This window comes from Gorilla gorilla, chromosome 15 (genome assembly GCF_029281585.2).
Source record: "Gorilla gorilla gorilla isolate KB3781 chromosome 15, NHGRI_mGorGor1-v2.1_pri, whole genome shotgun sequence".
NCBI lineage: Eukaryota > Metazoa > Chordata > Mammalia > Primates > Hominidae > Gorilla > Gorilla gorilla.
In genome coordinates this window covers 92,745,248-92,759,976 of record NC_073239.2, presented here as the reverse complement: position 1 = coordinate 92,759,976, position 14,729 = coordinate 92,745,248, and the positions used below count along the sequence as shown (strand labels likewise).

At 40.3% G+C, this 14,729-nt stretch overlaps 1 protein-coding gene across 49 annotated transcripts in view; it reads right to left on the bottom strand.

Annotated features, from left to right (window-relative positions):
* TTLL5 (tubulin tyrosine ligase like 5) overlaps positions 1-14,729 on the bottom strand; it is a 291,747-nt gene that overhangs the window by 54,990 nt on the left and 222,028 nt on the right. For 3 of the 49 annotated variants that reach the window (XM_055361023.2, XM_055361011.2, XM_055361012.2), the window contains one exon: positions 3,326-11,193. The exons of the other annotated variants lie outside the window; for them this stretch is intronic. In XM_055361023.2, the coding sequence (XP_055216998.2) occupies positions 11,133-11,193 (61 nt within the window). In that variant the 3' untranslated portion in view covers positions 3,326-11,132. Of the gene's footprint in view, positions 1-3,325; positions 11,194-14,729 lie in introns of those variants that run through there. 49 annotated transcript variants of the gene reach the window in all.

Genomic DNA, 14,729 nt, shown 5'->3' with positions numbered 1-14,729 from the left:
GGAGATGGAAAGCTGCTTGATGTAGTTAAAGGTTGAGAGTAAGAAGCTTACTACAATCTCAGCTGTGGCAATGGTCTTATTTAGGTTCTTCTCTGAGGATAAACTGTCAATGATAATTAAAAACTGCTTAAGCCAGGTGTGGTGGCTCACACCTGTAATCCTAGCACTTTGGGAGGCTGAGGCAGGCAGACCTGAGGTCAGGAGTTTGAGACCAACCTGGCCAACATGGTAAAACCCCATCTCTACTAAAAATACAAAACTAGCCAGGCGTGGCGGCTCATGCCCGTAAAACCAGCTACTTGGGAGGCTGAGGCAGGAGAATCACCTGAACCCAGGAGGCAGAGGTTGCAGTGAGCCAAGACTGCGCCATCACACTCCAGCCTGGGTGACAAGAGTGAAACTCCCATCTCAAAAAAAAAATAAATAAATGAATAAATAAAAATAAAATAAAATAAAAACTGCTTAAGAGCACACTGCCTGATTAATTTAGCCACTTAAATACTATAATAAGACACGTGACCACATACAGTAGCAACAAAGAATTCAAAGAACTCAATGAATAGTCACATGCTCCTCTCTATGAAGGCAAAATCTCTTTCCTCGGGACAAGTTCACAGCTGGCAGCTAAAGAGTTTCCCTAAATATTACATGTACACTTCCTAACCCTGAATTTGACTCACTTGCTTCACATCTATCTGCTAGTCTTGCCTCTGCCATTTTTCTGAGGTCTGAGAAAGCACCTCAAATGAGCATTATTCCTACTCTGAGGGAACAGCTCTCCTGAGCCTTTCAAAGAAGTTGTTCAATGATGCATTAAAAACAAATAATATCCTTATAAGATGAAATGCCTGTATTTCATCTTACAGGGATATTACACCCTGTATTAATTATTTTGAAAAATTTCTTCTAGTACAAGTCTCTATTTAAGGAATATAAGCCAATCAACTGGCTGGCTAGGAATTCCACTGGCATCAAGACCACACCATGTAGCCAGCCTATATAACTATATAACATATATTTATACATAAAACCCAGTCCAGGAGGGTTACAATGAGCAATAGCCCCACCATCCCTTTTACTGGTAAGGTTTCTGACATGTTTTTCGTGGATCTTCATTTCTTTATTTGCGGTTTCCTCTGTTCTTCTTTTGCCCATTATTTTGATCAGTGGAAACTTTTCTGAAAGCGATATGCTTTCTTTAAGGTCTGTTTTGTTCATTACTTCACAAGGTTGACTGTGGTTTGCTGCTATATTATTTCTGTTTGGGTTCTTTTCAAGGCTTTCCACATCCCCAACACAGGGGTACTAGTTTTCTATTTCAATGGTTTAGTATAAGTTTATCTTGGACTCATGCCACCACATCAGAGATGACCCTTCTGTAGAAGGAAGGACTCACAAAAGGAAAATGCTCAAGATTTTACAGGAAGAGCAAAGCTACAAATGCTGATCTTACCAGGGCTGTGGCAAAACAGACATGGTTGCATCTGTGAAGGTCTTGAAAACAAACACCCCCAAACCTGATCGTTTTTATAAAATACAGCGATAACCAACCTCTTTCAATTCCCAAGAAAAAAGAAACAAAACAAAAAATACATACCCTGACTTTTCCTACCAAACATTTACTCATAGTAAGTAGCCTACAATTTTCGACACATCCACACACACACAGGTATATGCTGCTTCTTCCTTTTATCTCTCAGTCTAGGGATTATGATTCTGAAATGGAAGTTAATGCTAATCCTTAGAAAATAACAATTAGAACATTATTAATTAGGGTCAGGTTCCAAAACCAAATCATGAAACATTTAGTGAAGTCAACTTTTGTGCAGTAAAGGCACTCAGGACTCCATTTTATAAATATACTGCATATTATCTATTCCCCCGTATTTCTGGTTATAGTCCTTTTCATTCCTGAGTAGGCCCTTTTCTCTTTCTATTCATTAGTCTTTCCAGAGGCCATCCCAGTACTTGTCAATTTCATTCGTTCCTTCAACAAGTATTTAATGACCCCCTACCACATGCCAGATACAGTTGGAGGCACTGTTCTCTCATGTTCTGCCATGCACCTGACTGTTGTAGGAGATTTCTGTGTATTTTTTTCCTTTCTATATTTTAATTAGTTTACTCTGTTGTCCTTTCACAGCTTTTCGAATTAAACAAATAACTCACTTATTTTTAATCCTTCTTGTCTTTTAAATAAATGTATTAAGAGTTTATTTTTGAGTGCAGTTTTGGTTATTCCACAAATCTGATATGTAGTACTTTTAGAGCCATACAGTTTAAAATATTTTATAATTTTCATTATGATTATCTCTTTAATGCATGAGTAATAGGTACTCTATTTTTTTAAAATTTCCAACACATGGATTTTTTTTTTAAAAAACCTCTATTATTTCTAACTTAAGTGCTTTGTGGTTGAAGAGTGTGAACCGTTTGATACTGATATTTTGAAGTGCACGGAGCCTTCATTTGTGACACAGTATGTGCTGAATTTTTATAAACATTCCACATATACTCGAATACCATTAAGTGCAGGAGTCCATGCATAGCTGTAACTGCTTTTCAGGCTGTGAGCTGTGATTCATAATTGGGTTGTAAAATGAATTTCAGGGCTCAGAATCAGCATTAAAAAATAGAAGACAGTATTTAGTGAAATTTTAATTGCACATACACACATACATATAGATAAGTATTTTTGCTGGGTTGCATATAAAATGTTTTTTCTTTTTTTAGATCATTTCGCCCATGACATACCCCTCAGGAAGTCCTGAGAACATGTGCCCCTAAAATGTATTTTCTATTTTAAGTGCTGGTCCAAAAAGATGAAAACCACTTATTAAAGCAAAATGCTAATTCTGCATTTCAAATATTCAAGTCCTCAGTAATTTTTGAGTTGTTACTGACAGAAGCACATTCAAATAAATTACCCACTAATATTAATGATTTGCAAGTTTCTCCTTATAATTTTGTCAGCTTTTGGTTTCTATATTTTTAAGCTTATGATGTTAAGTGCATACAACTGCTTTTCTTTATTCCTTAGTGATTTTTGCTATATTTTATCTGACATTAATATTGCTATACCAGTTTTCCTTCTGATTAGTATTTCATAATTGCTCTTTTCCAACCTTTTATTGTCTACCTTTTGTTGATATTTTACTTTATGTATGTCTCTTTCATGTAGCCAATAACTTAAGTTTTTAAAAAGATGCAATTTGATCATCTCTTTTTTAATGGAAGAGTTTAATCTGTCAACATTTATTTTGGTTACCTGTATATTTGGACTCATTTCTACTATCTTAGTTTTTGTTTTCTATTTATCATCCTTTTCTTTTGCTTTTTTTTTTTTTTTTTTTTTTTTTTTGAGACAGAGTCTTGCTCTGTCGCCCAGGCTGAAGTGCAGTGGCGTGTGATCTCGGCTCACTGCAACCTCAGCCTCCTGGGTTCAAGAGATTCTCCTGCCTCAGCCTCCCGAGTAGCTGGGATTACAGGCATGCGCCATAACACCCGGCTAATTTTTGTATTTTTAGTAGAGATGGGGATTCACCATGTTGGCCAGGCTGGTTTCGAACCCCTAACCTCAGGTGATCCACCTGTCTCGGCCTCCCAAAGTGGTAGGATTACAGGCATGAGCCACTGTGCCCAGCCTCCTTTGCTTCTAACTTTCCTATCTTCCACTGAATTAATAAAGTATCTACATTTCCCTTTCCCTGCTCTATTGGTTTGAAAACTACAGCCTGCATCTTAATTAGCTATTTTTTCCTAAGTGTAAAGTCATTCAGTATTTCTGTCCTGACCTCAAAGTCAACACGGACCCTTATCAATTAAATACTCTAGGTCCCTGTATCTTATCTTTGTTATCTCTAAATGGTTTTCATCTTCTTAAAGACCAATAATTATTTTATAGTCATTAACATTTATTGACATTTTACGGATTTGTTGTATTTCATTGTTTCTTGTTGCCTAATACTTCTGGATTCACTTCTATCTCTATACAGTCTTTACTATTTCCTAGTTTGAATTTCAGGTATACTCTTAGACTTTGAATGTCTCAAATTATTTTTATTTTGCCTTCACTCTTTTTTTTTTGAGATGGAGTCTCGCTCTGTTGCCCACGCTGGAGTGCAGTGGCACGATCTTGGCTCACTGTAACCTATGCCTCCCAGGTTCAAGCAATTCTCCTGCCTCAGCATCCTGAGTGGCTGGGATTACAGGCGTGCGCCACCCCGCCCAGCTGATTTTTTGTATTTTTAGTAGAGATGGGGTTTCAACGTGTTAGCCAGGATAGTCTCGATCTCCTGACCTCGTGATCCGCCCACCTCGGCCTCCCAAAGTGCTGGGATTACAGGCATGAGCCACTGTGCCCAGCCGCCTTCACTCTTGAATGCCAGTTTAGCTATGTATAAAATTCTAGACTGAAAGTTTATTATCAACACTTCGAAGTAACTGGCTACTGTTTTCTAGCACTCATTATTGCTGAGGAGAAGAATGCTGGTACTCTGTGTTCCTTTGTCATTTATGCAGATTTTCTCTCTGGTAATATTTAGACTTCTCTTTACGCTTAATGTTCTGGTTTCTTGCTACTATGATGTGTCTAGAGGTACATTTATTTTGGTACATGAATGAATTTTTTAGCTGAGGACTCATGTCTTCTTCAATTCTGGAAAATTCTGTTATTTTCTAAAAGCGTTGCTTGTCCAATTATCCTTTAGGTCTTTTTTGTGATACTCCTATCAGAGTCACATATCATGTTCCACGAGATACTCCTATTAGACACATGATCTAACATGTCTGACTATTTTAAAGTATTAATTTATCTGTAAAGAATTCATGTTCCAGTTCTTGATTTTCCTGGCAATCTTTCTTAGAATTAGATTTTTTCATGTGTTTTGGAATTTTGGTTTGCGGGCTTATTTTGAATGGGAATCATTCCCCGCCCTTGTCTCTGTGCTTGCTCATTCCTCCGTGTCTGAAGATTATATAGTTGCCTTCACCCAGACCCCTGACACCAGCCCCAAACCAGGCATTATGGTGGCATTTTGGGGCACTTGCCTCAGTGATATTTAGAAACCAAAGGCAGTTTTGAGACAGGAACAGTTGGAAGGGTATGTCATTGCCTTCCTGACTCTGTAAGGCCCATAGTCTCATATAAAGATATAGACTCAGTCGGTTCATGCCAGTTTTACTACTCTCCCATTAGGAGGGCACACTGCATCCTTCAGTGCAGGGTTTTCAACCTTGCCACTACTGACATGTTGGGCTGGATAATTCTTTGTAGTGTGGGACTGTTCTATGCTTTGCAGGATGCTCAGCAGGATCCGTAGAGTCTACCCACTAGATGCCAGTCGCACTCCCCCAGTTATGACAAGTATAAATGTCTCCAGATATTGCCAAATGTCTCCTGGGGGGGAAACTGTCCCAGGTTGAAAATCAATTATCTTCAAGTAATGAGCCTGGCTTTAGGTTCTCCTCTTGTAGGGCACTTTCAGCTCCCAATATGACACAGGAACTTGCCACTGCCTGCTTCAGAAAGCCTGTAGCTTCAGCTTCATTCATTGATTCTCGTTTATTTTGGTACATCTTGGGGCCAAGGAGATATGTGCCTTGTTTTGAAGCACAGCTAAGTCCCGTAGGTTTTCTTCTTTAAATGTTCATCCATCATAGCTATGTATTTGCAGCACAGGGGGGAAATGGATGTGAAAGTGTGAACTTTGGGAGCCAACTGGCCTGGAAGTCAGTAACTCCAAATCTAATTTTTTCTTTTGTTTGAAACTGAGCTTTTGTCTTCAATTGCCTTTAGAGTTATTAGTGTTGAGGAAATCAGAATATATTTAAATTTCCACAGGCTCACCAGCGGAACCAAATCACACTTATAAATAACAACCTACCAACAAAACAAATGTGATTTATTTTAGTAGGAAACAACAGCAGCTGCAGAATACAACTACGCTGACCAGCAGACATTGGATGCAATATATGTCAGGGAAACACATTATCTCATTTAACCCTATGAACAACTCCAAGACACAAGTGATATTTTATAGATAATGAAACAGAAGCTTAGTGCTATCTCTAGAAAAGTCAGTTAAGCCAAGGAACCAGGATCCGAATCCCATTTCAAATTCCAAGCTATTAACAACTGTACTCTACTGTCTCCCATACGCTACTCTACAAGGCATAAATAATGAGATCATTGTTATTTACTGATCTTTGATGCATATGACTTGACACAATACCATGTCACCACCACCACTGCCATCACTATCTCCACCACTTCCATCTCCACCATCACCACTGCCATTTGCTGAGAACTTACGAATATAAGCTATCTCAGGCACTGGGAATGAGTTTATCCCTTCTCTCAAAAACAAACCATGCAAGCAGAGATCTGATCTGTCTTGTCCACTGGTGTTATCACTGGTGTCTAGGGCAATGTTGAAAAAAACAGACATTCAATATATATGTGATGAAAGGGTGAAGACAGGGTATCTGTCTTTGAGAGAGCTATAGAAAGCAGAACATATGAAAAAAGGAAAAATAAAACAAGGAGGTAGATGGCAGAGTCAGATGAGGAGGTGAGGAAGGGGCAGCTGGGAAGGATCCACCAAGGTGAGACACTAAAACCCAATCTTGAATTAAAGGCAGGACTTAGGTTCAAGAGGCCTAAGGGCACTCTGCAGAGATGACATGGATATGTAGGAACAAAGAATGGGAAGCATGTGTGTGGAACAGCCTGTGTGCAAAGCAGTGATAGAGTATGCAGAAGGCAGGAGACAGGAGAGAGGTCATATTGCAGAAGGCTTGAATGTCAGAGTCAGGACTCAACTTTATCTTGTGGGCACCTGGAAGCCTCCAAAGATTTCAGAAAAATGGGCCAGGTGCAGCGGCTCACGCCTGTAATCCCAGCACTTTGGGAGGCCAAGGTGGGCAGATCATGAGGTCAGGAGATCAAGACCATCCTGGCCAACACGGTGAAACCCCGTCTCTACTAAAAATACAAAAAATTAGCTGGGCTTGGTGGTGCATGCCTGTAGTCCCAGCTACTCTGGAGGCTGAGGCAGGAGTATCGCTTGAACCTGGGAGACAGAGGCTGCAGTGAGCCAAGATCGCGCCACTGCACTCCAGCCTGGGTGACACGGCGAGACTCCATCTCAAAAAAACAAAAACAAAAACAAAAACAAAAAAAAAGATTTCAGAAAAATAGTTTGAAGAACTTTTTTGGAGACGATTTTTAAAAATTGTTCCTGGGCCTACTCATGTGTTTAAGAAGAACCAATTTAGGCAGTTTGAAAATTTCCACTTGTTCTATGTTCTAGTTAAATCTTCTTTTTCTTCAAGAAGAACCAATTTATACTTGATATTTTTCAAAATATTATCTTCCATCTAGTTTTTAAAATTGTACATAGTGTGCAGTGTTCTCCTAATTTTTCAGTCTCTTCTATATCTACTTTTAAAGTATTTTTCTTACATTTACTTCTCTTATTCTTCTGGCAGAAGTATGTTTATTTCCTTCTTCTGGGTTCCCCTGACCCAAACTAAATAAGGTTTTGAACTCAACTAATTTTATTGCTTGCTTTTCACTTTATATTACTTTTCTTCTTAATTTCCTTAAATCTGTTTTTCTCAGCTTTGTTTTATGGTTCCTTTTCTAACTTCATGTGATAAAAGCTTACTTCAGTTATGACAAATATGTGGCCTATTCACGACTCTCAGCATCTTCCCTATGTGTGGCGGATGCTACTAACCTATCAAAGCACTCTTTTTTGCTGAGCTCAGGGAAGTCCTCATGGGTCTTTCCAAAACAACACTGGGCAATCACCTGAAGCCAGTTTATCTATTGAAGCCAATTTACCATTTGTATCTTGGTTAATTTCTTTTTCATCTTTCAGTATTTTAGTAATGAAAATGATGAAGATTATGAACTTACCTTTGAGTACATCTTTGACTCCCTCCCTCCTTCCCTTCCTTCCTTCTTTGACAGATTACCTTTGAGTACATCTTTGCCTGACTTCCTTCCTCCCTTCCTCCCTCGCTTCTTCCCTTCCTTCCTTCCTTTTTTTTTTTTTTTTTAAAGAGTCTCGCTCTGTTGCCCAGGCTGGAGTGCAGTGGCGCAATCTTGGCTCACTGCAACCTCCACATCCCAGGCTCAAGCGATTCTCGTGCCTCAGCCTCCTGAGTAGCTGGGACCACAGGAGCCATGCCACCACGCCTGGCTAATTTTTGTATATTTTGGTAGAGACGGGGTTTTGCCATGTTGGCCCGGTTGGTCTAGAACTCCTGACCTCCAGTGATCCCCACCTGCCTTGGCCTTCCAAAGTGCTGGGATTACAGGTGTGAGGCACCGCACCCAGCCTTTATATTTAATATCTCATTTTATTGTAAAGTGGTCTGAGAATGAGGCATGTATAATTTCTACTTTTTGAGGACTTAATTGAAACGTTCCAGTTTAGAAAACTATTCCACAAGATCTCTGTAGGGCACAAAGTTATGTATCTATTGATTTAATCTTATTAACTAATCCCTTTATGTCCTTATCTTGGGTCTTTTTTGCCTATACTACTGACTATTATTTCTATTCTCTTTCTGGAATTTGTTATTTTAGGTTGAATCTGTCTTTTCTGTCATCAGTTTTATCTTTGTATACTTCCTCCTCAAATTTTTGGCATTTGTCTTTTAGTTTGTGAATTCAATTTTCTGCAGTGGCCAATTTCTATTCACTGTGTTCAGCCCAATTTTTCATTTAGGTAGTTCTCATCTCTGTGCAATCCTCCCTGACTGCAGGCCCCTTGCTCCTTCTATATGATAGCTTTGTCTAGTTCTCCACACAGATGCTCTCTACTCTTACATTTTGTTAAGAATACACATTAGGTATTTTCTAAAATGTTATTATTTCTTGCTTAAACTCATTCCAGAGGTTAGAAACCTCTGAATCTTCTCCATGAAGCCTTCTTTTTTTTTTTGGAGACAGTCTCTCTCTGTTGCCCAGGCTGGAGTGCAGTGGTGTGATCTCAGCTCACTGCAAATCTCTGCCTCCCAGGTTCAAGCTATTCTCCAGCCTCGGCCTCCTGAGTAGCTGGGATTACAGGCACCCGCCACCACGCCCAGCTAATTTTTTGTATTTCTAGCAGAGACAGGCTTTTACCATGTTGGCCAGGCTGGTCTCGAACTCCTGACCTCATGACCCACCCGCCTCGGCCTCCCAAAGCACTGGGATTACAGGCATGAGCCACCGTGCCCAGCCTGAGCCACTGTGCCCAACTGAAGCCTTCTTTTAAGCTATACCACCTATTGCCAGGCCCCAAGATATTCCAGTATTTGCTCATCCTTAAAGAAGGTCTAAATTTGCCAAGGGCTTATATTCATGGAGAAACTGATGTGGATGGATTCTGTCAGAGGTTAGCATAAATTCCTGCCAAAATCTTTTAAAAAAGCGTTTTCATACTCAGGTGAAGGATGAGGGAAGTGAGGGATGGGAAATATCCAGCAGTTATATTACCATTTCAACAACCATTTTAACATCCCAGGAGGCAGGCATGAGAAGTCAGATTTTAATTTAAATTATGCCAATATGAATCAGCAAGGAAAGACCCATCATTCCATGCGTGACTCTCATGTAGCTTTCCTCCCCAATGAGACACACACAATCGAGCAACTTTTGATTAGGTGTGGTTGTAGCACCCATCCCTCTGACTGATGTCACTGTCCATGCCAAAAGCAACCCCAGAGACCTCCTAATGCCACCACTGAGGTCCAAATGACGAGGATTACTAGAAGACAGAGAGTCTAAGTGGCAGAGCTCCTGACTAGCGCTCATGTCCTTTCTACCCTCAGGCCCTGCCCCTCAGAGTCAGGGGGTATTATTGTCTGCAGTATTCCAGGTTTCCCTTTCATTTCCTAGAATGCACTCTCCCAGAAGACACTATACAAAAGCCCTCCATGTTGTTCTTCAATCCAGTCTTCCTGTGCTACATCTAAAAGAAATTCCCCCAGCACCTCTAATACGAGTGGCATTAATTCTTCCTCCTTTTGAGTATTTCATTTTGAGTATTTCCTGGTCATTTAAGTGGTAAAACTGGTATGGAAAAAGAGGGGAGTGAGTTCCTAAGTGCATACATTGTATTTTCTTCAAAAGCAATATTTTAGGATAATTGATCTGCCATTTGCTGTACAGACAGATATAGATGAATAGATTGGCAGGGACCTTTGAAATCAGTGATGTACGGGGAAGAGTCTGAGGTGAGCACAGCGGGTCATATGAGTTCCAGTTTGAGCTCAGCCACTGAACACCTGCGTACCTTGTTGTACTCATATCCCCACAACTATGCCTCCATCCCTTTATCTTCTACCACAAACATTTTATAATTACCTACCTTGGAAATGCATAATGTAGAGAATCCTGTATTAAGGATGAATATGTTATAGATTCAACTATGTTTCTTGAAACTGCACATAATAAAAAGCTGGCAGAACATGGTTAACACACAATATGGTATCTTCTATGCTCACCTCAAGAACTTTTGGACAATTATTAAGTCCTAATTACTTTGCCCTGAAATCTTCTCACTTTAATGACTCATATGTTAAAAAGATATAACATTTTTTAAGCCGGTGTTTATTTTCATATTCTTCTGACATTAATCTCTTAAACATCTTTCATCATACGGCTGACCTCACCACATGTTCAGGTAACATTAATTGGGATTTGGTGCTACCAGGCTACCCAGTCCTGATGGCTTTCCTCCCTGCTAATCCCTGGCAGCCTTAACAGACACCACTGTCCTGGGTGCTGACACAGAACAGTCGTTACCACCAACTTCCACTCAGGTCACCCTGATGAGAATCACCTAAGCCCGGGGTAAAGGTCATTTCAGCTATTTAAGGAAAAGTACTGCAGTTCAGTCTGTGTTTCTTAAACAGTTTTCTTTCTTCAGAGAAGTCTCCCAGGTTACAATATCTTTGGCCCCACCCTTTCAAATTCATTCAGTCTGAGTTTTGCCCTTGTGCCTGGCAAACTTCAATCTCCTCAGGTTTCTTTCTCCATATTTCCTGGAGAGTATGATTCTGGCTCTGAAAAAAGCTCATTTACAAGAGACAGTTCAGATGCATGTAGTTGTTTGTAGGCTGTCGTCCTCAGTTCAGCTGACTGCTTGGAAGAAATACCACAAATAGTTTTGAAAGGAGGATCTGAAGCGGGTACTAAATTATGAAGTGTTGCAAACATTGGAGAAGAAAATCAAGAAAGATTATTGGCACTAGGAAAATGGTAAAAAAAAAAAATTTTTAAATCATTCCCTTCACAGAACTGACAAATGAGATTTAGCTAAATGAAATATAAGTATATGAATTTGAGAACTACAATAAAGAACTGCTGGGACAAGAGGGGCTGAGGAAAATGGCTTGAAAGCATCAGGATTAAAGAGCAAATGTGCTCATAAAAAAGCTTTCAATGGAATAGACAGAAAACAAGTCATTTTGGTTAATTATTCAGTAGGGACAGTGGGTTTCGTTTTACAGATGGTAAAATGAAACCTTTAGAGGGAAAGCAACTTGAGTATTATCATAAAGAAACAGGACCCCACTGTTCTGATTCTCAACTCCCTTTGCACCAAAATCCAAGTGACATTCCATCTTTAATGTTCTATTCTTCTCTAAACTCAAAACTCAACCCTCTAGGATGTGGAAACTTTGATGCTCTTGGAAATTGCTTCTATATTTGTCTAATGCCAACTTCTGTGCTAGAAGAAGTTTGAAGTTCAACCCAAAAACACAGGGCTTGGCATGGTCAAAAGCTCATTACAACTTCTCATTAGTTGTGTCTCTTGAGGCGACTATGGCATTCCTGAGTGTGACTCAGTATCACCAGTCATAACTGAGGGTTCCTGATTAATCTGAACTTAGCCGGAGTAAAGGCCACAGTAAGATCCAAGCAAATGAAGCAACACATCTTGTAGGAAGAAAGTAAAAAATTTACATGAAAATTTCTTGAAATGCATAATAGTACCTAACACTGATTTAGTATGTATTACATACCAGGCACTGTATTTGTGCTTGACATTCATCAATTCATTTATCTTAATAACCCTATGAGGCAGGTACTATTACTATTCCCATTTTAAAATAGGAAACTGAGTCACAGAGATGTTGAGTAACTGGCTATGCTGGCTAGGAACAAGAATTACTACAGAACAGTGAGAATGTATCAACTGATACTCAGGATCCTGATTTCGAGAGCCATGAAAAGCTTCTCTAGATTAAAAAAATTACTTCATCAGTCCAAATAAAGTATGGGGTTTAGTTCATAGTAATGTGCCAATGACAGTTTCCTAGTATGGTACATTCCTCAAATGCACCATGGCAATGTCAGATGTTAACAATGGAAAAAACACTGGGCAAGTGGTACGTGAGAACTCTCTCATCTCGCTCTGTCACCCAGGCTGGAGTGCAGTGGCACAATCTCGGCTCACTGCAAGCTCTGCCTCCAGGGTTCACACTATTCTCCTGCCTCAGCCGCCCAAGTAGCTGGGACTACAGGCGCCCACCATCATGCACGGCTAATTTTTTTTGTATTTTTAGTAGAGACGGGGTTTCACCATGTTAGTTAGGATGGTCTCGATCTCCTGACCTCTTGATCTGCCCGCCTCGGCTTCCCAAAGTGCTGGGATTACAGGCATGAGCCACCGCACCTGGCCAGTTTTTTTATTTTAATTTATTAATTAATTAATTATTTTTTGAGACGGAGTCTTGTTCTGTCACCCAGGCTGGAGTGCAGTGGTGTGATCTCAGCTTACTGCAAGCTCCGCCTCCCAGGTTCACGCCATTCTCCCGCCTCAGCCTCTCGAGCAGCTGGTACTACTCGCGTGCCTGCCAGCAAGCCTGGCTAATTTTTTTTGTATTTTTAGTAGAGACAGGGTTTCACCATGTTGGCCAGGATGGTCTCGATCTCCTGACCTCGTGATCCGCCCACCTCTGCCTCCCAAAGTGCTGGGATTACAGGCGTGAGCCACCACACTTGGCCCAGTTGTTTTTTTCAAAAAAAACTTTATCAGGATACTTCATAGGGGGAACTTTTCACTGTTCAGATGAAAAGCCATGCTATTCTTTTTCCTAAAAGTCAGGAGAATATCTGAAAACACTGGGGTCCTCAAAACGCTGTACATTTTACATGTAAGTGAGAGAATGTTCAAGTCTTTATTAGTATTAACTTAGCTTCAGAGACTTGTCCTAGAGTTTTAAAGGCAAATTGGAAACTATTTCCTGGAACAACGCCTCACAGCATGCCTTTTGATACCTGGATTATATTACTTAAATTCTGAAGAAATCTCTGCTTTTTCCCCCCTTCTGTGCATTTTTGATGCTGAGCTGTTTCCGGTTTTCCCACACTCTTGCCTGTCACAAAGAAGAAACCACAAAAATGCTGCAAAGCAAAGTCTGTCCAAAGAGCTGCAATTCCATCTCAGGAGGCTGCGGAGTTCTCCTGCCAGCAGTGAGTTCAGGGCAGTAGCAAGCAGCATCTTCAAATGTCCAGCCCTGCTGCCTGGGCCCACCTCTCCACCAGCTAGCCACACAGGCCATCAAGGGCCCTCTGAGGGTACTGGCAATAATCAGAGAATCCACAAGGGGCACACTGGCAAATTCAACATTCGCATTTGGCTCAAAAACTTTCCTAGTTAACTACGGGCTTTCCAAATCTGTGAAGGAGAGTGTGGTTTTAGAATGCATATGATGGTGACCAAGACTTACTGAGCTCTTACCTGGGCCCGGCCTTACTCTATGTACTTCACACATATTAACTCTGTTAACATTTAACAACTGACCTAGGAGGTAGATACTCTTATTGTTTTATTTTTACAAATGGAAACATGAGGAAGCTGAGGCTAGGAGATTAAGTAACTTGTAACCTGCAGAAGGTATCATATTAGTAAAGTGTGGCCTGAGGATGTGAATCCAGGCAGTCTGGCTACAGAGACTGCAGACCTAAGGATTTGACTCCACTATATCCAGGGTGAGAAGGCACACATTTCCTATTTTGCTACTGGCATTCAACCACAAACTGCAGCCTTCCTACTGCCCTTTCCTACTACTCCAGAGTTCTGCAGTCATTACAATGCCAGCTCTTCCCAGAACAGCGCTTGGTACTTAGTGGGCACTGAATAAATATTTGTTGGATAAATGAATAATGGCAGCAATATAATTAAAACAGCCACAAGGGATTGTTTTCTATCCAAATCCAGAATTCGATTTACCATCCAAGGAGGAAAAAATAGTAATGACTTTTTCTATGTTTTAGGATTTTTCTCACAACTAATATTGATCTTCCAAAGGACAAATGAATGAGAAGCCTCAATGACAGCAAGAGAAATACACAAATGTCCGCTACACAAAAACACAGCAGGGAATGCCTGCCTCTTCCAGACATCTCTAAAAGTTCCCCAAGTTTAAACTGAAGAAGGGCTGCTAGAACCAACGCTCTTCACCAATCTATTTCTAGTTCACTGGCTAAAAAGTGGCTGGAGATACAGTGAAGGATTTTGACTTAACAAAAATTTGACTCAGGAAAGGAAATGTCTTTTTGGTGTAAACAGGTAGACTACAAAAGGTATTAAAAACACTGTTGCTACACAGAGCTTGCTGACTAATGTCAGTGAAGTTATATTATCCTCTTAGATGAAATCTCAATCCTATATCTCCCCTTTCAAATGCCTAAAGGTGAACAAACCAAGGGGAAGCAGGAT